Source organism: Scyliorhinus canicula, chromosome 11 (genome assembly GCF_902713615.1).
Source record: "Scyliorhinus canicula chromosome 11, sScyCan1.1, whole genome shotgun sequence".
Lineage (NCBI taxonomy): Eukaryota > Metazoa > Chordata > Chondrichthyes > Carcharhiniformes > Scyliorhinidae > Scyliorhinus > Scyliorhinus canicula.
In genome coordinates this window covers 138,912,738-138,937,165 of record NC_052156.1, presented here as the reverse complement: position 1 = coordinate 138,937,165, position 24,428 = coordinate 138,912,738, and the positions used below count along the sequence as shown (strand labels likewise).

Sequence of the window (24,428 nt, the reverse complement as noted above, 5' to 3'; positions counted from 1 at the left end):
CGCCCGTTACGATTCACATAGTGGGTGGGACCTAAAGATCTACCCCATAGTGTTCTGTAGAAGGGTCATTTGGACACAAAAGGTTTCTCTCTCCATGGATGCTGCCAGACCTGATGAGTGTATCGAGCATTTTTTGTTTTTAATGCACATTTATTTACTTTGCCCAACCGATGTCTTACAGATCAGTACAGTTGCATACATCTACATTTAAATGGTGATAATGTGCATTTAATCAGGGTTACCAGTTACAAAATGGACATATGCAATTCCCCACATTGCCATTCATAAACAGCTTTGCCATAGTCCATACCAGCACATTTTAGAACATCCTAGTATCTTTAATCTAACCAATTTAACATTTTAATTTTACTACAAGGTTAAGCATAACTTTTTTGTTTTTAGGAAACTCACTTTCTGGGATGATCCTTATTGCGATATGATCAACGGCACAGGTAAGACTGATATTCAATCATCAGGGGCTGGTTTGGCACAGAGGGCTAAACAGCTGGCTTGTAATGCAGAACAATGCCAGCAGCGTGGGTTCAATTCCCGTACTGGCCTCCCCGAACAGGCGCCGGAATGTGGCGACTAGGGGCTTTTCACAGTAACTTCATTGAAGTCTACTTGTGACAATAAGTGATTATTATTATTAACCTATTCTAGTCTATTTAAGGGTCCTTCCTGTTTATTCCCTTATTTCCCCTTTTATTTTGATTAATGAACATGTACCTTTCAGTCAAGCAGCAGAGAATGAGGAATTTAGAAGTTATAGGAGAGAACACTCTGCTGGTCTCTGCTAGTTTGAACAGGAACTTCAGAATTCTCGGCACCAGAAAGAGAGATGGGGTGGGACTCTTGATTGGCTGGTGGCCAATGAATTGGCCCAAAAAGTTGTTCTCTGCTCAGTAACAGGTGGCAATTGGATGCTATCCCAGAGGAATTATTTTCAGAGTCCCAAGGAGTTACGTTTTCTGACTCCTGAAAGCACAAGGAGAACGATTCTCTCTTTCCTCTGTGTTCTCTCCAGAAAGGCTGTGAGTTCTGTATTCTTACAGCTGCAGAAAACCTGAATGAATTAATCTACAGGAAAACCATTACAGGATGCCATCAATGATAAGAACCCTTCCCTCTCTTTCTTCAGAAAGGCTATGAGTGCTGTGTTTCTGAAACTACAGAGGCCTGAATGAATCTATAATAAAACCTCAAACTGAAAGCAAAGTTTGAAGAGGAGTAAGGTGCTAAAATCCACCATCTGAAACAAAGACTCTTTTGTCCTTTTATTTTTTATTTTTTTACCCCTTTCCTACCCTCTCTGTTTGTTTTTCTTGTGTGTGTAGAGGGTGAGGGCAGGTTAAAGTAAGGAATTAGATCATAGTTACCATCTGTATTTGGTGCAGATTTCAGTATACTTCTTGTTATTAACATAAGTAATTGTTTTACATTTACAAGCCCAGTTACTGTAATTATTGGGCAGCCAAGGGCCAAAGACTTTGAGTATTTTTCTAAGAATTATTGGTTAATTCACTTGCATTGTGACCCTGGGTGTGAACTAGCTCAGGTTGTCCTAACATCTCATTATCCAAACCGTCTCAAACTGACGATGCTGAAAACCCAAACAAAATTCACCACAATATTTGTTTTCTGAGCTGGTGGCTCCCACCGATTCTCTGATGGGCAATAACAATGAACAGTTAATATTTGGGAATTGAAAGCACAGAAAGTGATAATCCAACGATCTGGGACACTATCTACTAATATCCATTACAAGTCCACTGATTTCCACAGCTATCTGGACTACAGCTCTTCGCACCCTGCATCATGTAAGGACTCCGCCCCCTTCTCTCAGCTCCTTCGCCTCCGATGGTGCCACTTTTCAAAGTGGTGCTTCAAAAATGTGTTCCTTGTTCCTCAACAGTGATTTCCCACCTACAGTTGTTGACAGGGCCCGCAACAGCATGTGGTCCATCTCCTGCGCCACTACCCTCGCCCCTTCTGCTCCTGCCCAGAACAGGGATAGATTTCTCCTCATTCTCACGTTTCACCGCACCAGCCTCCGTATCCTCTGCCATTTTCGGCAACTCCAGCGCGATGCCACCACCAAACACATCTTATCTTCACTCCCCCTATTAGCATTCCACAGAGGCTATTCCCACTGGGATAATCTAGTCTACACCTCCACCATACCCAACACCTCTCCCATCACTCATGGCACCTTCCCGTGCAATCACAGGAGATGTCACCTCTTCCATGTTTAAGATCCCAGGCCCAAAACACTAATTCCAGGTTAAGCAGCGTTTCAATTGCACCTCTTTCAATTTGGTCTCTTGCATTCGCTGCTCCCACTGTGGTCTCCTCCATATCGGAGAGACCAACCAAAGACTGGGTGATTGCTTTGCTGAGCACCTTTGGTCTGTGTGCATTCAGGACCCTGACTTTTCCGTTGCTTGCCATTTTAACACAAGACCCTGCTCCCATGCCCACATGCCAATCCTTGGCCTGCTGCAATGTTCTAGTGAAGCTCAGCGCAAACTGGAGGAACAGTATCTCATCTTCCTGTTAGGCACACTGCAGCCTTCCGATCTCAATAATGAACTCAGCAACTTCAGATGATTAGCTCTGCCCCACCGTGACCCCTTTGTTGTCATTCCATTTCATTTTAACTGTCTTTTACCTCTTATTTATTTCTTGTCTTTTTTTATATATATATATATTTCCCCCACTCTTTCCACCGTATTATCCCCCCTTTTGTTACTTTTTCTCCCCTTTTCTTCCCCCCCCTTTTCTCATTTTACCTCTCTCCCACCATGTTCCCCCTCCCCCCACATCTACATCTGTCACAGTTTACCCTCTGATTTTAGTTTCTCTGCTGTTTGGCCTTTCACACCTTTTATTCTCTCTGGGGACTGCCATTAGCACTCTTTTCCCTTGGTTTCTGTGGCTATAACTAATCTTTCATTCCCTCACCCTAGAGTATGAATATCTCCCACTGTCTATGCCTTTTGGCTTTGGCAAAGGATCATCTGGACTCAAAACGTTAGCTCTTTTCTCTCCTTATAGATGCTGCCAGACCTGCTGAGATTTTCCAGCATTTTCTCTTTTAGTCTGGGTCACTGCTGCAGTTATAATCGCAAGTGACATGCTATTGGTTGTAGATAGGTTTGCGTTATTAATAAGGTACATACATAAAATGTCAGCACCATGCTTTATATTTGATTTCCAAAGGTAAATTCACGTTGGGAGAGGTTAGGATTATTTTATGCATTTGAGGGCTTGAATATAGAAAATCACAGTCAAATACTATGTCTACTTTATTTTATTTAATTTAACCTCTATTTAACCCCGTCAGTGAATTGCGAATTAATTGTCATTTCCAATAACAACCTCACAGCAACAGAAATTAAACAATTGTTATGATCCGCAGAAGAGCTACAGGGATGATTAGACCCCCCCCCCCCCCCCCCCCCCCCCAATAAGCCTCGTGGAATACGAGCTTCACCAATGAGAGATGGGGCCCTATCAATACAGTAATGGACTCTAACATAAATGCTGGTCCAGATAGGAGCCGAGTTAGACTAGTCCCAGCTGGGACCTGAATGTTATATGAATGGTCACTCCTCTGTGACCATTAAATAATACAATTGATAAAAACACTGAACAATAGAATACAAATTAGCAGTAAAAGGGAACTGATAGTTTAGCAAGCACCGGCATCAGTCAACAGAGGCTTAACTCTTTGGCGAAAGGCGTCCACAGTAATTAAATTAGTTAGCTTCAGCTTTATTTGTACCTTGTTCCAGTCACTGGCAGCTACAAACTGAAATAAATTATATCACTGTGCTCGCTCTTGGAGTGACCTATTTGATCAAGATACATGACGCCAGATTATTATCAAACTTGTTACTGAGAGACCATTGACTGCCACGTTTCACAAATAATATAACTTTGTATTTTTTGACAGATGCAAGCTCATTTCCACCATTTCTTCATGATCGGGAGAAATTATACTTTTACTCTTCTGACATTTGCAGGTACTGTACTACTGAAAATACACAAATCCTATACGTTGGAAGTTCTCTGGAACTCCCTTGTACATTAGTGTAAATGGAACTGTTTCAAAGAACACTGGTAAATACTGGCTGGGTCATTTAGTGTGTTAAATGTAAATGATTTGCTCAAGACAAAGGTCACTGCCTCATTTAAATTATTGATCAATCAGGCACAGGAATACTAAGATGGATGCTGCAGATTCTCTGACATCAGCTGGGGGCAGACGGTGGCATGGTAGACTATTAATCGAGAACCCAGGATAATGCTTTGAGGTACAGGTTTAAATCATAATCTGGTCCTTCCATGGTGACACCCCTGCCATGGTGACACCCCTGCCATGGTGTATTACCCATCAGTGGAGGGTGCAGGGTAGACAAAACCCCGTAGACAGCGGCAAGATCAGAGGGCATCTTGGTGGGCCGCCTCCGCCAAAATCTCAGCAGGTCTGGCAGCATCAGTGGACAGAGAAACAGATTAACATCTTGAGCCTAACATGGAGCTGAAACATTAATTCTATTTCCCACTCCACAAATGCTGCCACCTGCTGGATTTTTTCAAAACTTTCGGTTTTATTTCGGATTTCCAGAATCCAAGTACTGGGCCTTGTAAGTATTTAAACCTCAATCAAAATCGCGAAAAGTCTGATTATCTGAATGACCAGTTAGTCTGCTTTTGGTGATGTCGATTGAGATAAAAATGCAAGTCTGGTACAGTAGTGATATTCCTACTCTTCATTGAATAGCATAATCGGATCTTTCACCTCGAACTGAACAGGCAAGGAGAGTCTCAACTTAACATCCCATCTGAAAAATGGCATCCTGTTAGGCTACCGAACCAGACCCCAACTCTTGTTAGGATTCCGGACAAGAACTCCAAACAATTTTCTACTTTTAAAATTGTGAGGAAAGGATACTTCACCCTAGGAGTGATGATTCTGACCAATATGTATCCTTTCTGTTAAAACATACTTTCATTTAAACACACAATTAACCACATTAACACCAAGGAAAGAGCTTTACAATTATCAATTAAACCGTTTCTAAATAAAAGATAAAATGTCAACTGCCACTAATTCAAATTAAGCAACTCAATACAGTTAACTTTATTTATAAGTGGCATTTGAACTGTATTGGGTTGCATAATTGGAATTAGCTGTGGAGAGACTTTTGGAGAGAATTTCTTTCAAGAGGAGATCCAGGAGATCCACTTCCGTCATGTCAAATTCAAATCCTATAACAGACTGCAAAACTACCAATAGACCTGGTTCCTCTCATATTTACATAACCTGAGTCCCACTAAGTTCCATGACCTGCTTATCTAAGACTAAACACCACTCCCTCATAAATGATCTACACTCCAGGGAGCCTCCAGCAATCAAACCACTATTCAATTATCCTTTTAACTGTAACCAAATAAGTGGCTGGAATCAATCATGACCTCACCTTTTACGACTCCTTAATTATAGTTTTAGCAGACATACCGCCTCTATGTATTTTATACCAGAGTTTTTAATAACATTACTGTAACAGAATATAAAATATGGGATGATACAATTTCTACATTCATCACACATCCTTGATAGTGTATCACTTTTCAGTATGAGAAGATGTTAGCCAAGTTATATGGTCAAATTATAGATTGCGACTTCAACCCTTAATCGTCCAAATCAGAGACAAGAGTTCTTCCAGTTGGGCCGAAGAAGGATCAACATGACAGAAAAAATGAAGAGCAGCCTTATATGAAGAATAATTTAAAATAAAAGGAACCTAAATTTATACCCCTGAAGATTTTTCCACCACAAACACACCTTAAGTACCTACAGAAACTGGAGAGCCTATACTATTGGAACACGTGCAACTAACCAGAAGTATTTTGACAGATTGGTCTAATTCGCTCCCTTTAAGACTTGCTCACCAGAAATTGCAGTACTGGTATCTTTAGGTGAGGTCTAGGCCAGGACCCAAAGCCGGATCCCTAAGTCCCCCTTGTCCATTGAGCACATCTCTGCAATGTTTATCACAGGGATCAAGTTGTTATGTGTTAGGAAGGCCAAGGCTGAACAAAAGTAATATTTATTAGTGTCACAAGTAGGCTTACGCTAACACTGCAATGAAGTTACTGTGAAAATCCCCCAGTTGCCACATTCCGGCGCCTGTTCGGGTACACTTAGGGAGCATTCAGAACGTCCAATTCACCTAACAAGCCCGTCTTTCCGGACTTCCCGGAGGAAACTGGAGCACCCAGAGGAAACCCACGCAGACACAGGGAGAATGTGCAGACTCCGGACAGACAGTGACCCAAGCCAAGAATCGAACCCGGGTCCCTGGAGCTGTGAAGCAACATTGCTAACCACTGTGCTGCTATGTCGAGATATTTCCAGTGTGGAATCTAGAATAGTGAAGGATCCATCTCAACCAGACCATGGTGGAAAATCACAATCTGGGTTTTGACATGGCACCTGTGATTCCTGTCTAATGCTGTTAGATTGGCTGCACTGGGCCATCGGCTGTACAGAGATTGAAGGCTTATATCCCTAAAATGGACTTAACTATTCAGTTTTCATTATAGTACTCCATGGTGCCGATATTAAGTTGGAGATATGTTTGAGGCAGAACTGGCTTATTTCATGTTCAATATGTCTGCCTGAGTCAACTGCTTGATCATTCTGTCTCTGGGTTTGGCATTGATTATGCAGCATTTGATGGGGAATGGTGAGGTCGCAGAGGACACAATCTCAACTCTTGTATTTAAAGGACACAAAAGGTCCTTGGTGGAGGAGTGAGGTTTGGCACGGTGCCAGAAATAGCAGATTATGGAGTCAGAGCACTCAGAAGCTGCACCCTGTTTTACATACAGCTCCTTTAATATGTGGCGGGGGTCTGTGAACTGTCGGAGAGAGATACCGTTCCCCAGGAGGAACAAACCTGTTGCTGCCACAAGAGGGCCTGCGTAAACTGCTAATCGCAGCCCAGCTGAACACAGAAGTCAGTGATTTGGAGCCATTTTCTGGACTAGCTCGCTTTCTACTGCTTCTAACCTACCTGCTCATGTGCTCCAGTAGTTTCAAATTACACCCCCACATCACATATCAAACTATGGGTATGAAATAACTGCCCAACTTGATGTCGGGACGAGGCCGTTGAATCTGACAGATTTGCGACGCTTGAAAGGCCTCACCAGATTTAATGGAGTCTCGCGGGGCGTCGGGATCTGTATCTCTGCCTCACTGGGCGTTATCCAGATCAGCATATGTGAATGAGCCATTAGGCTCCGTTAAATACCCATTTGCGGGATTCTCCTGGCGCCTGGGACCTAACGACTGTGCCTCGGAGACCTTGCCAGGGCACAGTTGCGTACTGGTTTCCACCAATATGGACCACTTGTAATGGCAGCTGTGGGGGTCTCCCAGGCCATTAGAGATCCCTGGATGGTCAGGGACAGGGCAGGACGAGACCCTGACACTCCCTCGGGCACACTAGCAGTGCCACCCGGGCACCCTGGAAGTGTTTCAACTTGCCTGCAGGAGATGGCTCTAAGTGCAGCCCCGGCAGCAAAAAGAATGTCGCTAAATAGCTGCAGGCACTGAGAAACACTCCGCTAAATCCACCCAAATCCGAAGATAGATTTTGTTTCTGGTTAAATCGAGCCCTATATTTGACAACGGCTGGAATTCTGCGTTGGTTGCAACTCCATTTTCCTGCTGGCAGCACACACCCACCCGCGGATTTCGTGGTTGTGTGGGGTGGTTACAATTGGAAATCTCATTGACAATCGCGCGGCCGAGAAGCACGTGGCTGGCGGAATGGAAAATCGCGTCCAATAATGGTATTTTATAGCAAATAGATTTTAATTTGCAGTACAGGCGGGTAGAGACTGTACAGAGAATCACTGGTGAACACGATGTGCTTAAAGGTGTACTAAACAGACAGTAAACATTGTGTGTGGCAGTTATGACCAACTAGAAAGGGAAGGGCTTGCGACTGCCAAGAGCACAATCTTAGTTGTTTGCAAATGGATAAGCAAAGCTAACTCACTTCTACTGATTCCTCTCCTCACAGGTCCATCTTTGCAGAATATGAACAAAAAAAGAAGCTGAAGGGAATTCCTGTCCACCGTTTTGTTGTTCCTCCCAAAGCTCTTGAATCTTTTCTCAAGAATCCTGACAATCACTGTTACTGTAAAGACATGTCCGTTTCCCAAAATTGCACTTTCGGAGGAATCCTGGGTATCAGCGTTTGCAAAGAGAGTAAGTTCCGCAGACTATTAAGTGGAAATAAGTAAAGGCTAGAAATCTGCCACGAGGCCGCAACTATTCTGGGTCAACACAACTCTAAATATGATCATTAAACAACATATTATACGTTAGCTTAGCTTGTTTACTATTTTTCCATGACGTTTTCCAATTGGAATTTTGCCTTCAGAATGTTTCAATGGCTCTTTGTCACTTGATAGAAGTGTTTCATAACAGTCAACCATTAATACAATGGACTCCGCTGATTAAAAAAGTGCTATTGGATAATGACCGTTGTTTAACACCATTGTAACATTGACATGTGTTGTGCCAAAGTGTTAGGGATCTAGATTTATGTCCCAAATTATCAATACAGTGAATTCTAAGCTCAGCCAAGAGAACTGTAGGGTGATTGTATAGACTCCAACTAGAAAGCATAATTTTCACAAACACTCTACTCACAAAAACTCACAAAACCCAAAGTCTGTTGTGTTGACTTGTGTCAAATAACTGGCGACTGGCTGCAACAGATGTAGCCTTTTGGTGTATTTTGTCTTCCCAGGTCAATGAAAATACAGCGCCTTGTGTTTGCTGCCTGTCATGTGCCAAAAGTTTAAGATATTTATCTAATTATCTCCAAAATATCATTAAGAGGTTGAGTAGTGGACATACCAGTCTGTGAATAATGAGCTGAAAAGGTCTGCAGCGGGGTTCTCCCTTCTATGGACTAAGTCCCCACGCTGGCGGGAGAATCGGCGCCAACCACTCCGGCGTCAACAGCCCCCGAAAGTGCGGAATTCTCCGTACCTCCGGGGGCTAGCTGGACGGCGGAGGGGTTGGCGCCGCTCCAGGCGGCGCCGAAGGGACAGCGCGGGTTTGCGCGTGCACCGAAGGGCCGGCATGATCTCACGCATGCGAGGAACAGCCAGCATGGTTCCGCGCATGCACAGACCGGCCTGCGTATTTTGGCACATGTGCGGGGAGTTCTTTTCTCCACATCGGCCATGGCGGAGCCCTACAGGGGCCGGTGCAGAAGGAAGAAGTGCCCCCACGGAACAGGCCTGCCCGCAGATCGGTGGGCTCCGATCACGGGCCTGGCCACTGTGGGGGCCTCCCAGGGTCGGATCCCCTCGTGCCACCCCCCAGGACCGCCCCCACCGACTTATCTGCCAGGTCCTGCTATATGGGACCATGCATAACTTATGCAGGCGGGACTGGCCAAAAACAGAGGGCAGCTTGGCCCAACGAGGCCCAGAGAATTGCTGGGGGGTGGGGGGCACTGCCAAAGCACCCCAACCGGCATGGAATGAATCGCGCCCCCACCCGAAAAATGGCGCCAGAGAATACGGCGGGATTTGCACCGCCCCTTGGGGGTTCTCCGACCCGGCGGGGTTCGGAGAATCCTTCTATGTAAATTAATGCTTCAGAAGCATTTGTAAAAGCTGGATGCAGTTGAGTTTTCTAAATTATGACTTTTCTGTCTCTGTAACTGGAGGGTCATGTGATCAAAACATCAGCCTTTAATCACAAGAGATTCGTACTTCAATTCACTGCATAGTAGGTCTCCTTTCTGTGAGTAGGAAGTTGGACTACAGCAAGACCAGAACATCAGTAATCAAGAACAATGTTTAATGTGTTGGTTCTTGAGCTGTTCAGGTGATGAAAGTGAGATGTCAAGGAAAGAAAGCAGTTATGGTTGTACGATGTAGGCTGTGGCGTAGATAGACACAGTATAGATTCCGCAAGATAAGCATAATATTGTGGATACTGTGGAAATCAGAAATATAAACTTATACACAACAGGCCAGACAACATCTGTGGACAAAGAAACAGGGTTAACGGGCGCGATCTAACGGGCCCAACTCAGGATGTGATGAGGCCGGCAAATCTGGCGAGAGACCTCTCCTGAGATTTACAACATTCGTTATGCCTCACAAGATCTAACGGGATCTCATGAGGAGTTGTGATCTGGATCCCGCTCACAATGGGCAGAATCCAGATGTGCATAATCAAGTGTTTGCAGGCGGGACTGGCCAAAAACAGAGGGCAGCTTGGCCCAACGAGGCCCAGAGAATTGCTGGGGGGTGGGGGGCACTGCCAAAGCCCCCCAACCGGCGTGGAATGAATCGCGCCCCCACCCGAAAAATGGCGGCAGAGAATACGTTGACTTAAATATGTTTGTGCTGGAGTTACCCAAGGCACGGGACATAACGACCTTGCCTCGGAGACCTCGAGTGAGCACGTTAAGCATTGGTTTCCACAAAAGTGCAGTAAGAAGTCTTACAACACCAGGTTAAAGTCCAACAGGTTTGTTTCAAACACGAGCTTTCGGAGCGCAGCTCCTTCCTCAGGTGAATGGAGAGGTATGGAAGTGAACTAGGCATACTGGCACGGGGGGGGGGGGGGGTCTCCCCGATGATCGGGGGCCCCCGGGTGGCCGGGTTCTGGGCAGGGTGGTACCCTGGCACTCCCAGTGCTGCCTGTGCACCATGGCACTGACAGCCTGGCATCCTGGCAGTGCCACCCTGGTAATTTGGCAGTGCCACCATGGCACCCTGGCAGTGCCACCCTGGCAGTGCCAGGATTCACAGGTGGCATTGCCAGAGTGCCAGGCTGGCAGTGCCAAAATGCCCAGGTGGCATCTTTCCCATGCCAGGGATCAATCCCAGGGGTGCCATGTCTTTAGGAGGTGGGGTTTGAGGGGCTTGAGGACCCCAATTGGTAAGTTGGAGCATTGGGAGGGGGGGGGGGGGGTCCGGTGGTGACGGTGGGGTGTCCAGAGTATAAAAATGGAGCCCCGATCTCTTCCTGTACTGCTGAGCTGAGCTCGTTAGTGCAGGAAATGAGCCGAAATGCAGACTCGGCAGTGCCCAAAAATGAAGCAAAGTCCCGTTGAATAGCGGGGTCGGCTGCGACGCTGCAAGTGCCTGGAAGCACCTGGCTGAATGCGCCCAAAACGGGACTAATTTTCAGTTCCATTAAATCGCGCCCAACCTTTCAGGTTGACGACCTTTTGTCCTAACTGTAAAATATGACAAATGTTACACATTTTTAAGCAAAGACAGAGACTGGAAAAGAAGCGCCTGTGGGTGGGGGTTCAAGGGGAGGAAAGGACAAAAGGGATGGCCTATGATAAGGTGCACATCAGAAGTCATTGCCTGAAGAGCCGAATCAGTAATAGAATTTGTTGCCCAAAAGAATAGAAACAACGGTTATGATGTTGAATGTGGAAGGCTGCCAAGGTGAGACACTCTTCCTTGAGCTTACATTGAGATTTGATGGAAAAATATAGGAGGCCAAGGACAGAGATCTCAGAGCGGGAGTGGGGCAGAGAATTGCAATGATAAAATGAAACTCTAAGTCACACTTGCAGACTGAACAAAATTAGATTTAGTCTCCCTGAAGAAGACAAGACCACATTGTGAGCAGCGAATACTATATACTAAATTGAAAGAAGTACAAGTAAATCATTGTTTCAACTGGAAGGTGTATCTGGGCCCTGATCATTGAGAGAAAGGATGTGAAGGGCAGGTATTGCACGCCTTCTAATGCATAGGAAGGTGCAGTGGGAAGAGAATAACGGAAGAGTAGACCAAAGTGGTTGGGGAGGGCAATGTTCCCTTTGGAATTCTGAAAGGGGATGGGAGGAGGATGCGTTTGGTAGTGGCAGAAATGTGAATGATGATGCATTAAATGAGGAGGATGGTGCTGTAGAATCTAAGGGCAAGGCCAACCCTATTAGGTTCTGGGATGAAGGGGAAGAGGATGGGATTAGAAGAAGGTCGAGAACTCTGGAAAATGTCAACCACCCTGCAGGTGTAACCCTTTGTTGAAGAGAAAGTAAGACATATCAGAAGCACTGGTGTGAATGGTGACACTTTGAGAACAGATGTGACTGAGATGGAGAAGCTGGGAGAATGAAATGGAGTCTTAATAGGAAACTGGGTGGGAGGATCACAATCAGAGTAACTGTGGGATCTGGTGGACTTGTGATAGGCATTGATTGATAACCTGACCCCATAAACGGAAATAGAGATGTCGAGGGAGGGGAGGGAACATTGGGGATGGAACATGCAGGTTGAGGAAAGGGAAACAAAGTTGACCACATTTTCTTATAGAGGTGGAAGCAAGAAAGTGTACTCATACAACTGATAATGTATCAGATAAAGAGGTGAGGGAGGTAGATTAGGTAAGAATCAACAATAGAACTTGTACTGGGGGAAGATTGACTTGGATAGATTGAATAGCTTTTTTCATTTTATGCTTTTTCTCACTTTTTTGAAATTTAATTATATGATTTTTGCGATGGACTTCGGTCCAAGTTCCATTGATTTATTAGTTTCCTCCTGAAAAATTAGTTGATGCACAGAATACATGATGATATGATTTCAATACTCTCCTGTAAGATACTCCTTCATCTGTCCTGAAATTCACAAGTGCTGTGCAATGGTGTGTTTGAATTTCAGAGAAACCAATTTACATTTCACTCCCTCACTTTCTGTATGCGACTGATGAAATTGTGAATGCGGTGGATGGGCTGAGTCCCAACAAGGAGGAACATGAAACCTTCCTGGATGTGGAACCTGTAAGCGATAACTTTATTTTGTTTACCTCCCAAACATCTGGTTGAACAAATTCTAGTTCATTTCCAGCAAAAGCAACAACATTTACTCAAGGGTTAAAGCATAAATTAGTTGGAAATGACTATAACAAGCTCACCACTGAGGTATTTTCCTGGCATTTTGCTGCTGGTAAATGTATCCTACATCCTACTTGTAGCATTCAGCACAAAATAAAAGTCTGATTAAAAGCTTTGTGAAAATATATTCCGTTGAGGGGCTTACTAATGTTTTTCCAAGTAGCGTTTATGAATGATATCATTGCACAGGTGGTTATTTATTACAATAGCACATTTCTGAAGTGATGTTTAATTAGAAACAGGATGTGCTTTCTGAAAATTAAGCTACCGAGGTATGTCATTTTCCATTTGGATTCATGGTCTTAGGGATAAGCAGCGTGCCTCTCCAGTGACTAGGTTTTAGCTGTACTTGGGAGGCTTATGAATTGGTGTAGTCGGCGGAGGAGGGGGGGAGGGGATGGGCATAGCTTTAATACCAAACTGGGCAGAAATATGAAACCTGACAGCTAATTCCCCTCCTTTTGGTTTTAGCAGAGTTGGGTTGGGTGAGGGCCACTCAACTGCTCCCCAGAGTTAGGGCCATCATTTAATATGCTAATTAAACTGCGCATCTCAAATTTGACCCCCGTGTTACTTTTAATGTCTGTGCGACTGATAGCCAGAGCTTGCCAGCTGAACGGCGTTTGAACCTGAGAGAACATGAATGAGATTCAAAATTTCTAACAGTGGGCTGGATTCCTCAGTTCGCAAGCCACATGTCTCTCGGTGGCGCGCCATTCGCTGTTGGTGGGAATCTCTCTTCCCGTCGCTTGTCAATGTGGAAACCCTCGGGCGGTGATGTGCTGTCGATGGCAATAGAGAATCCCAACGGCTAGAGAATTCCGGCCAGTATAAGGAAGGCTTTTACAGTGAGATGTGCAGTTCAGGACCATGCACTCCCAGAATGCGTTAAATGATCGCTTTATCTAATACACACTGTTTAACCTGAAATATTCAATAAATCTTTTTTTCTGAACGATGTCTTCACAACTTATTCCTCTTTGCAGGTCACTGGATTTACCTTGAGAGTTGCAAAACGAATACAAATCAACTTAATGTTTAAACCGTCAAAGAAAATTAAGTAGGTTTGATTTGTTTTCATTATTCAAACATAGACAAATAATTCATTACACCAAAATATTTTGAAGATAAATTAGCATGTTGAATAAAATTACACATTTTAATGAGTTTCAGCCAGGGTTTTAATTTATTATGAAATAAATCAGGCAAATTCTGCCAATCTGGGTGGCACTGTGGCACACTGTTTAGCACTGTTGCCTCACTTTGCCAGGGACCTGGGTTCAATTTCAGCCTTGGGTGACTGTGGGGAGTTTGCACATTCTCCCTATGTCTGCGTGGATTTCCTCCGGGTGCTCCAGTTTCCTCCCACAGTCCAAACATGTGCAGGTTAGGTGGATTGTCCATGCTAAATTGCCCCTTAGTGCCCACAGGTTAAATGGAATTACGTGGTTACTGGGATAGAGCGGAGGATTGGGCCTAGATACGATGCTCTTTCAGAGAGTTGATTCAGACTTGATGGGTCGAATGGCCTCCTTCTGTACTGTAGGGATTCTATGGATTCTTCTATGGATTCAGTGGTGGTGGTTAAGGCTATGAAGGGATTTAAAGACAAGAATCAGAATTTCAAATTTGAGACTTTGTGGGATTGGAAATGAGTGCAACCAATGAGCATGGTTTTATGTGTCAATGTGACCACATGAGGGATAAGATACATATAGCAGAGAATTGCAAGAACTGAAGTTTATGGAGTGTAGTAATGGTATGTTGGGCAGCAGAGTAATGGGAATGTATTATAAGAAAGCACCGCCTCACAGGCACTAAATAAAAATTAAGATGCTTTGTTTTTCAAACTGCTCCACCAAGTGACAGGCTCTTTGTTACAGAAACTGGACACTACACGTTTCAAATAAAATATTTTTCTCTGTAGAATATTAAAGAATATAAAGGAGCCAATATTTTTTCCACTCGTCTGGCTTAATGAGGTAAGGGCTTTACAATGGTAAACATTTGCTTTACTGGAGAAACAAACTAAAATCTTGATGTTATTTTATTTTCAACTCAGTGATTCTTCGAATTTATTTCAAGCACAGCTGGCAATATATAATTTCAGAAGTAAAGTATCTGAAGACTTAATGCATTGGGAGGGTGACATGTTATACCATAGATTAGTGAATTATGCAAGGAGGAGGAAAGAGTAAGATAATTGGCAGACAAATGACGCAATACGTAAATGAAGATGGGAAGATTAACTGTTTAAAAAGAGGTGAGCAATAACAAAAAATATGAAGAACCAAGTAGGCGAAAATAATCAATTAAATAATTGAAATATATGTATTTATGGGCGGTACGGTGGCACAGTGGTTAGCACTGCTGCCTACGGCGCTGAGGACCCGGGTTCGATCCCGGTTCCGGGTCACAGTCTGAGTGGAGTTTGAACATTGTCCCCTTGTCTGCATGCGTTTCACCGCCACAACCCAAATATGTGCAGGGTAGGTGAATTGACCACGCTAAATTGCCCCTTAATTGGAAAAGAAATGATTGGGGCACTCTAAATTTATTTAAAAGATAATAAAATATATATATATGTATTTATTTGATCTTGCAATGTGGGAACACTAGCAAGGTAGCATTTATTGCCACTCAAAGTTTCCTGATGTCATTAGAGTTTGACACTTGAGTCACATATATATCAAACACAGCAGTGGCAGCTTCAATGTTAGTGTGATAAAGTAACCAAAAGCACTGTTGCAATAAGAAGGTTATGAAATGGTAGAAATTGAAGTCCAGGCAAGTTTGGGGACCAAATACACTGACTAGAGGTAGGAAGTAAGTGTGAGGGCATGAGTGAGGTAAGAGGCATTATTAATAACCCCACCATAGGGTAGAAAGGATGGATCAGTAATAAAGTCAATAATAAATGGGATGGCTACATGTAGTTTAGGAACAGAAAAGGATTCAAAATTCCGGTGGGGTTATTTTACAGTGTTTTTTTTTTAGTGTGTGTATCTGCAAATCAAAAAGGCCTGCCAGAAAATATCATGAAAACAACATGAAAAACAAGAGCACAATCAGAAAAGGGATTTATTTATTGAATGCATTGAAGGTCATTGACTAAAGCAACAAGTCTTTAGCCCAACTTGAGAGCAGGAGACACACGATTTAATTACAAATAATTAGCTGGAAATAGCTAACAATCTGAAAGGAGCATCTTGGGAAATGGAATTATGATATGGCTACATTCGGCAGTGGGCTTGAAAGAAAAAAGGAAGACCACAAATGAGTTTCATTTGTATTTAAACAAGAGGCGAGGGTGGGAGAAGTTGCTAAATTTTCAGACCAACAGTAGAATTTATTCATGGAGGTGATTAAAAAATGAATATATATTCTTGATGCGATATTCTTAATGCAGCGCTTATTCTAGGGTGCGCAGTGATAGTTGACTTTTTCTCGTAGTTACTCTAAATAGCTTTAGTTTCCAGATTATAATTTTGAAACTTTAATTGTTAGTATAAAAGCATTGGAATTCTTTAATATAGTTAGGAGAGGGCTGGTAACATAGTCAACTTTTGTTTTCAATTAATTCAAAGGTACATTTTACCTGCTGTGTGTCCCTATAGTTCCAAACTTTCCAACTGGTATTTCCAAGGTGTTGATTTACCCTATCCTTAATTATAAACTCTATGGACTGACCTAATTAACACTACACCCCTGTATGCTTCACCCGATACCGGTGTTTATGTAGTTACATTGTGTACCTTGTGTTGCCCTATTATGTATTTTCTTCTTTTTTCTTTTATTTTCATGTACTTAATGATCTGTTGAGCTGCTCGCAGAAAAATACTTTTCACTGTACCTCAGTACACGTGACAATAAACAAATCCAATCCAATTGCTCCCTGGCCTACCTCTGTCAGCCTTCTAAATAATGGAGTGACAGGCACACTTTTCCAACCTAAAAGGAATGGTTCCCAGCCCTGAGAACTTTTGAAGATTACAGTTCGGGAACATGCAATGTTCTCACCTACTTCCTTTGATACCCTGAGGTGGAAACTATTGGTTCTGCAGATTTGCCACTCTTCAGTGCCAGCATTTTCTTCATTACTGTTATTTTATTGACATTAATTTTCTTGAGTCTCTGTTGCTAATTTAATATTAGTTTCCTTGTCATGTCATCTTCTACAGTGTATACAGGTGCAAACTCATGATTCAGTATGTCCGCCGTTTCCTTATTTGCATTGACATTATCACTAATATTAGCTGCTGACCATCCTCTTTTTCCTAATATAATTGTAATTCTTTTGTGTTGATTTTGACATCCCTTCACAAATTTATTTCCTTCTTGCCATCCTTTACTCTTCTTCTTATCATTCTCATTTACGGGCAGCAAGGTAGCATGGTGGTTAGCACAATTGCTTCACAGTTCCAGGGTCCCAGGTTCGATTCCCGGCTTGGTTCACTGTCTGTGCGGAGTCTGAACATTCTCCCTGTGTCTGTGTGGGTTTCCTCGGGGTGCTTCGGTTTCCTCCCACAGTCCAAAGATGTGCAGGTTCGGTGGATTGGTCATGATAAATTGCCCTTAGTGTCCTAAGTTTCCCTGAGTGTTGGGTTGGGTTACTGGATTATGGGGATAGGGTGGAGGTGTGGGCTTGGGTAGGGTGCTCTTTCAAAGAGCCGGTGCAGACTCGATGGGCCAAATGGCCTCCTTCTGCACTGTAAATTCTATGATTCTATGATTCTCATTTCCCAGGACCTGTGCATTCTTTGAATTGTGTATGCTTTGATGGAGTTAAGGTGCAGTTAAGTGTTAAATTACAATTAAGATGCAGAGTTAAGATCAGCTATACTTTAATTGACTGGCTTCAGGTCATAGGTACTCCTATGTTCAAACAGAGTTGTAGAGTTAGTCTAATTTACTCACACCTTTACTTGCTGTCTTTACTGATAGAAACTGATGTGCAACACATAACGAAAGTTCTGAATTATTTTTAATCCCAGACCGGAACTGTTGATGATGATACGGCAAAAGTGTTCAGGGGTTCTCTAACAACACCCATGACAGCACTTGGCATTACTCAGTTAACCTTAATATGCATCGGAAGCCTGCTTTTCCTTTCTTGTGTAATTTCTGTTTGTCGGACTTCAATGAAAAAAGAGGTAAGCAGAAAACATATTCATATAACTGTTACCAGTATAAGACTACAGTTACAATTTTGGCCCATTTCAGAAGTGGTTAGGAATGCCAGGACAAACAAACAACACTTTGAAAGATTATCGGGGCTACTTTAAAGATGTAAACATAATATTCAAATGTCCACGATGATGGCTGTTCAGAAATACAACCTACAGGGGTGTATTCATTGCTTGGAATTCCAAGTTTATCACAAAAACATTATGTTATACCGTCAATTCACTGCGAGACTGAGAACGAGTGAACATAAGGCTTTATTATCTAGGAACTCGCCTGCCACTGTCTGCTGTACAAATGAGTGCCACCCACAGGTGGCTGGTCTATATATCGCCCCGGGGAGGGTGGAGCCAGAGGTGGAGCGCACCGGGGTTCCAGTACAGTACCTGGAAGTAGACCGTATTATCATTTCCAGGTCACAGGTCACAGCAGTATACAGACAGTTCATACTTAGGTGAATACATTTACCACACATCAAAAGTTGATTGGTGATTGGCAGGAAGACTAATTGAGGTCTTATCTGTACTCCTCCCTGCTCGCACATATGGTTGCTTGTTGTAGCGCCAGAGTTAAGTGTCAGATGAAATGAAGGAGGATTAACAGCACACATTAACCAATACTAGCATGCTGTGCTAGGATAGCTTTCTTGATTTTATCACAGGTGACAAGCATTCATCGCAATTTAGGAATATGAGTTAGAGTGGGGCTTTGATCATCATTAATTCTCAAAGCTTATGACTGAAATACTATGGGATATAGAATGGGAAAAATAAGCGACTATCTGTTGCAATGAATATCTTCTTGTCTGATCAATGGTGTTGATACTGTTGCATCACAGTAACTTTAGATGCCGAGAAGGCATTTGATCAGATGGAGTGAAGTTATTTGATGGCAGAAATTGGAGAAATTAGGAATTGGGCTGAAATTTGTGGCATGGATGCAGCTGCTGCATAAGGAACCGATGGCAAGCTTGCGCACGAATAGTATGAACTCAGGGTATTTTGCATTGCACTGGGGTATGAGGCAGGGATGTCCCATGTTCCCCCCTTCTGGTTGCATTGGCTAGCGAGCCCTTGGCTATTGTGCTGAGTTCGGGATTGTGGAAGGGGATAGTGAAGAGGGGGTGGAAGAAGAGGTGTCCTTATATGCAGATTAATTGTTACTGTATATTTTAGAGCCAAGCTCTTCAGTGGGGAGCATAATGGGTTTGCTTCAGAGATTTGGGATGTTTTCAGGGAAAAGTGAGTACTTTGTGATCTCCCCTCTGGGTGTGGAAGCAGTAGTGGGGGGGGGCTGCCATTTTGTCTGGCGGTGTCTCACTTTAGGTATCTGGAGGTGCGAGTGGCCCGGGATTGGGCAGGGCTTAAGAAGTGAGGCCTTTGCCTCACTGATTGCTAGTCTTGTTGGGGCGGGTCTTGGGGTGGAGGTCAGCTTCTTCACCCTGTGCCTTGGCATGGCGAGCGGGGTGAGGGGGGGTTGGAGCCTGCTGGAGCTTCTGACCATGGAAAAGGTGACATTTTCACTAAGGAAGGCGAGTGATGGGTTCTACAATTATTGGAGCTTGTTTGTCATGCACTTTCGTGAGTTAGTTACCGTTGACTGTTGAGGGGGGTGGGTGTTGGGGGCGGTTTTGGTGGGGTTGTTGTGAATTGTAAAACTGTTGAAAATTTGTTGACTAAAAATATTTTTTTTAAAAATGGGAGGTCTGCTCCCTTCCCTTTGGAAGACACTGGTTGATGGATTCTCAAATCAGTACTGTTCATTTGACGCTCAGTATTGATGTAATTCATTGTGGTGGATGGAGTGCCAAACATGCTTCAACATGTGTAGAACTGAAAAAATAATTTCTATATTTTCTTTGGTTTGAATAGACAACAAAGAAGAATGTTGGAATGGAAATATTTTAAACCACTTTGAAGTATTGAAGATGATGAACAAATACAGCTCTGATTTGAATATCGACAGAGTACTCTATATGTTGAGAAGACTGCTTATTTTTGTTGATGTTAATTTTTAGTAATTTCTCCTTAATAACATTAATACAGTCCAAAGACTTCATGGATTTTTATTGCATTCCTGGCTTTTCCAAAAGTTGAAAAATTCCATTGCCTGTTCAGGCTAACAAATAATTGTTAGATTTATTTACAAGTATGACAATTACACAGAGGTAGGAAGGCATCATTCCTTATACTTAAGACATTGTGGGATAATTTTGACTTTGGACCATAGTGTAAAGATGGGCAGAATTATGCCAAATGTCCAGATTTTGTCAAAGTCAGACTGATCTGATATCACTTGTGTTAGACTTAATTCTTTTATTCAAACTTTACTCCAGAACCTCCAAGGTACCTCCACTCATTGTGTTCTGAAATGAATTTATTCTGACTTTCAGAAAATCAGAAATATCAACATTTTTGTCCCCTGCAGCTCTAAACAGGTAAGATGAAATAGTTCCTACCCACAAGCAAATCTGGAGGCCAAGATAAGACCCAACAAAACAAATGAGGAAGAGGGAGTTCAAAGGACAATGGATATTAAAATTCAACCACGTGGGGCTGGATTCTCCGCCGGCGTGTAAACGGTGGTCTTTTACACCAGGAAAACTGGCGGAAAACAGCCACCGATTACCTGTTTTGCTGGCGGCTAGCAGGGAGGCAGTGTAGAGCTCGCAGTGACCCCAGCCCTGACCACAGTGAGCCCAGCCCCCCTGCCCGCGGAATGGCCCTCTCCCGACTGTGACGGCCCCGGACTGAGTCCGCAGCTGCCATGCTGAGTTCACGAACAGTGTGAGCGCACGTAACCCACGCCGTCGGGAACTCGGCCGATCGGGGATGGAGCATCGCGGGGCGGGCCTCAGGCAATGGCCTGAAGCCGTGGATAATCGGCGCGGCGTACTCCTAGAATATGCTGCTTTTCAGGGGGCGGAGAATCAGAAAACCGGCGCTGCTCCTGATATGGGCGGCAAAACGGATTCGTCACCCCGTTGCCAAATGCGCAAGTTCTTTGGGTCCTTGTTAAGTCCTTGTTAAATAATATCCTGAAATGCTATCGTTTTAAACTACTGATTGTTGGTGTTGGATGAAGAAGCACTGTCAGTAACAGAAACAATGAAGCACTTTTGTACGCACTTGTTACATTGTTAAATCAGCTATGGCCGCTCTTCCCTTCTCTAAAGTCAAGCTTTGATAACATTCAACTATGTGACTCTTACCTAACGAATGGAATTCAGATTTAGTTTATCCATTGTCTCTTAATATTTTGGATAATTCATAGTAACTGTTACAAAGCAAGATAGGGAGGTAGAGATAGAGTGAGAGAACATTCCCAAACAGTGAAGTACAGTGAGGTCATGGGCGGAATTCTCCCAATGAATTTCTAAGTGTGGTCTCCGGCGGGAAACAAGGTGGTGGCCGGTGGTTGGCACAATCCAGATCGCAATCCACCCACACTGTGAAATTTTTCTTGGTGGGGGGGGGGGGGGGGGGGGGGGGGGTGCAGGGTTTTTACTGGCACTGGGAGGGAAGGAGCCTAAACACGCCGGCAAGCTCGGTTTCACAGAGATTGGAAAGCGACAGGAAAGCATCCCCCCCCTCCAATATCATTGGCATTGGGGCTTCAGTGCAATCCCCATCTTCCTCACCCCCAACCCCATCACCGGTACCACTCCCCACTCCTCCTAGTGAGAGATATCCGCTCTGGAATCACCTAATGCCCCACTTCATGACCCATCCTCATGCTGCTCTTTCATTCCCTGTCCCCTTTCAGGCTACAACACTTGGCAGTGCCAACCTGGTGCTTCTCCCTTACACCCTGGCAATGCCAAACTGGCACTGTGCGTCAACACCCTGGCAGCACCAACATGGCAGTTCCAGGTTGGCACGGCCGGGGGAAGTGCCATGGCACTGCACTGCCATGTGCCAACCACCAAGGGAGGGGCTCCAATGTTCTCTAAGCCCCCTCCCCTGCTGGCCCAAAAAGAGGATCAGCGCAGGGTGGCAGACCTATCTTCACTCTCTGGTCCTGCACTGCCGGCCATAATGGGCTTCACGCACCAACAGAAACATGCAAATAGCTCATACGCATGCACTAGAATGTGAGTAATGGGTTGGAAGCCCTAATCTCCCCCCAGTTATGCTCCGACCCCCACAGCGAGAACTCCACTGGGCGGGCTTTGGTGCAAGTATTGTCAAGTGCTGTCCTGGCACGATGGACCACGAGGGATGGCCATTGCTCATATGGCCCTCTGCCACTGTCAGGCTGCAGAGCGAGGGTCCCCCAGGGGCTTTGGGGGTTCAGTGAGCCCGGGCTGTGAGTAAGGGGTTGGCCTCGGCACCCTCCCCTGGGATGGGGTCTTGTTTTCTGGACTGCTATTTCCAGCCCATGCAAATCTGAAGATAACTCTTGGCATGGTGATCTCAGGCAGCTCTCTGTTCAAGATCTTCATCCTGGGCTGACCTGTTTAAACTTTGAAGCGGCCTTCTCACTCTGAACTGCTCTGCCTGACAGCTGATGAGTAGATCACAGTTTATTGAAAATTTAAGCCACAAAGACTTTCCCTTTTCTGACATCTCCACCCTCAGCAATACGTTTTTTAAACTGCTGCTTTTTGCAGTGTCAAAGCCGTCCTAAAGAGCCCATGACACTTGAAAAGCTTTGAAATTTCCTGAGATCGTTTTAAATGCTTCACATTCATTCAATTTCACAGTGCAGTACCTTTAACTAGCCTCTGATTGACAGCTTAATGGTTTAAACACAGCTGCCAGGAGGTTTTTCTTTCTTATCCTTCACGCTTGAATGCATCTGCAGTACCCTCCATTGATCCGAACAACCATGTTTGCAAACAACCATGTTCTGATTGACAGCTGCCAGCCACTTAAACAATGCTGAGTGATTTCTACAGTTAGAAAAGATGAAGTAAAAGCACTCAGCTGCTTTGAAATGGCCAGTTGAATCCCAGCCCGTTAGGGACTTTTGTCGGCTTCACGCGGGGGAGAGCGTGAACCAGATTATGTCAGCTGCAGTGGACTGGGAGCATTGCGCACTGCTTGGCAACTGGCACAGAGCCCGTTTAGGCCTCTCCTGCTATTCCCCAGCATAGCGGGGTGTGTCCCGCACAATGCTGCCAGAGAATCGCACCCCACCCCCATGACCACCGATGGTATGAAAAGATTACACCAGCAAAATTAGCTTAACTGACTCTTGTGAGTATGATGACATTACACTGTGCATTCCTTTTTATACAGAGTCAGTGTTGTTGCCGAATTATAAGTTTTGCAGAAAGAAAGACTTCCTTGAAATGTATTACATGTCAACTGAATAAATCTTTCTTGAAAGTTAACTACATGAAGCTTGGATTTTATTCTCTCTTCAGTTTCCCAGACGTGAAAGTCCTTCATTTAAGAAGGTTGTCCATCTCAGCCTTGGGATTTCCAGTCTTATATTCTTTCTGACTGTCATCATTAACATTATCAAGAAGAGTAAACTTTCCCTCTCCTCTCCTGTCAGATGTGTGCTTATTCAAACTTAGAGTTCGATTCAAATTGGAAGTCAGGGTACTTCAAGTTTTAGCTCCAAATAGTGAAAATAGCAGTTTGGAGCAAATATTGCCAGATTACAGGAAATTCACGAAGTGATCCAAGCATCCTTTACCTTGATCCTGTATCCGAATGTGAAAGCTATCGAATTATCAGTTACTTTGCCTGCTCCTGCTATAAAGGTGGATAGAATTTTAAATGCTGTCGCTGGTCCCCATGCTATTTAATCTTCAGCACACATAAACAATCACTTGCACTGCCAGAATGACACAAATGAGCAGCAAGAAATGAGCAGATACTGCCCCTAATTGGGCCCCTAACGCTCAAAATAAATTTCAAAATGAAATTGGACAAAACCTGAAGGGGAAAAAGATTGTATGATTATGGGGAAAGAGGTGGGACAAATTGGATAGCTCATTCATAGGGTTAGCACAGTTTCCATGGGCCATTTGCCCTCCTGTGCAGTATAATTCTATGATTTCAAAATGTTCCAATTTCTAAAAACTCATGCCTCCCCCCCCCCGTTACTCTCGATTTCTTCAAATGGTGACTGCTGATCTTGGCCTTAACAGTAAGTGACATTGAAGCACACCAGAGTAATCACTCAGTATTTACACGGGCATTAGGATGTGGCTGGAAAATAGTCCTGGTATGTTGGTGTACATTGGAGACAATTCAGTCCACCTAAAAGTTTTAAATCAAGTCTATACAGGAGCATAATTCTTGACTTGGT

General features: G+C 43.9%; 1 protein-coding gene across 2 annotated transcripts in view; it reads left to right on the top strand.

Moving 5' to 3' along the window:
- Positions 1–23,499, top strand: part of cd36 (CD36 molecule (thrombospondin receptor)) — a 47,112-nt gene extending 23,613 nt beyond the window's left edge. For both annotated transcript variants that reach the window (XM_038811499.1, XM_038811498.1), the window contains 8 exons: positions 403–452; positions 3,959–4,028; positions 8,106–8,293; positions 12,745–12,863; positions 13,964–14,037; positions 14,905–14,959; positions 17,972–18,130; positions 20,033–23,499. In XM_038811499.1, coding sequence (XP_038667427.1) covers positions 403–452; positions 3,959–4,028; positions 8,106–8,293; positions 12,745–12,863; positions 13,964–14,037; positions 14,905–14,959; positions 17,972–18,130; positions 20,033–20,068 — 751 coding nt within the window. In that variant the 3' untranslated portion in view covers positions 20,069–23,499. The remainder of the gene's footprint in view (positions 1–402; positions 453–3,958; positions 4,029–8,105; positions 8,294–12,744; positions 12,864–13,963; positions 14,038–14,904; positions 14,960–17,971; positions 18,131–20,032) is intronic.
- Positions 23,500–24,428: the final 929 nt, after the last annotated feature.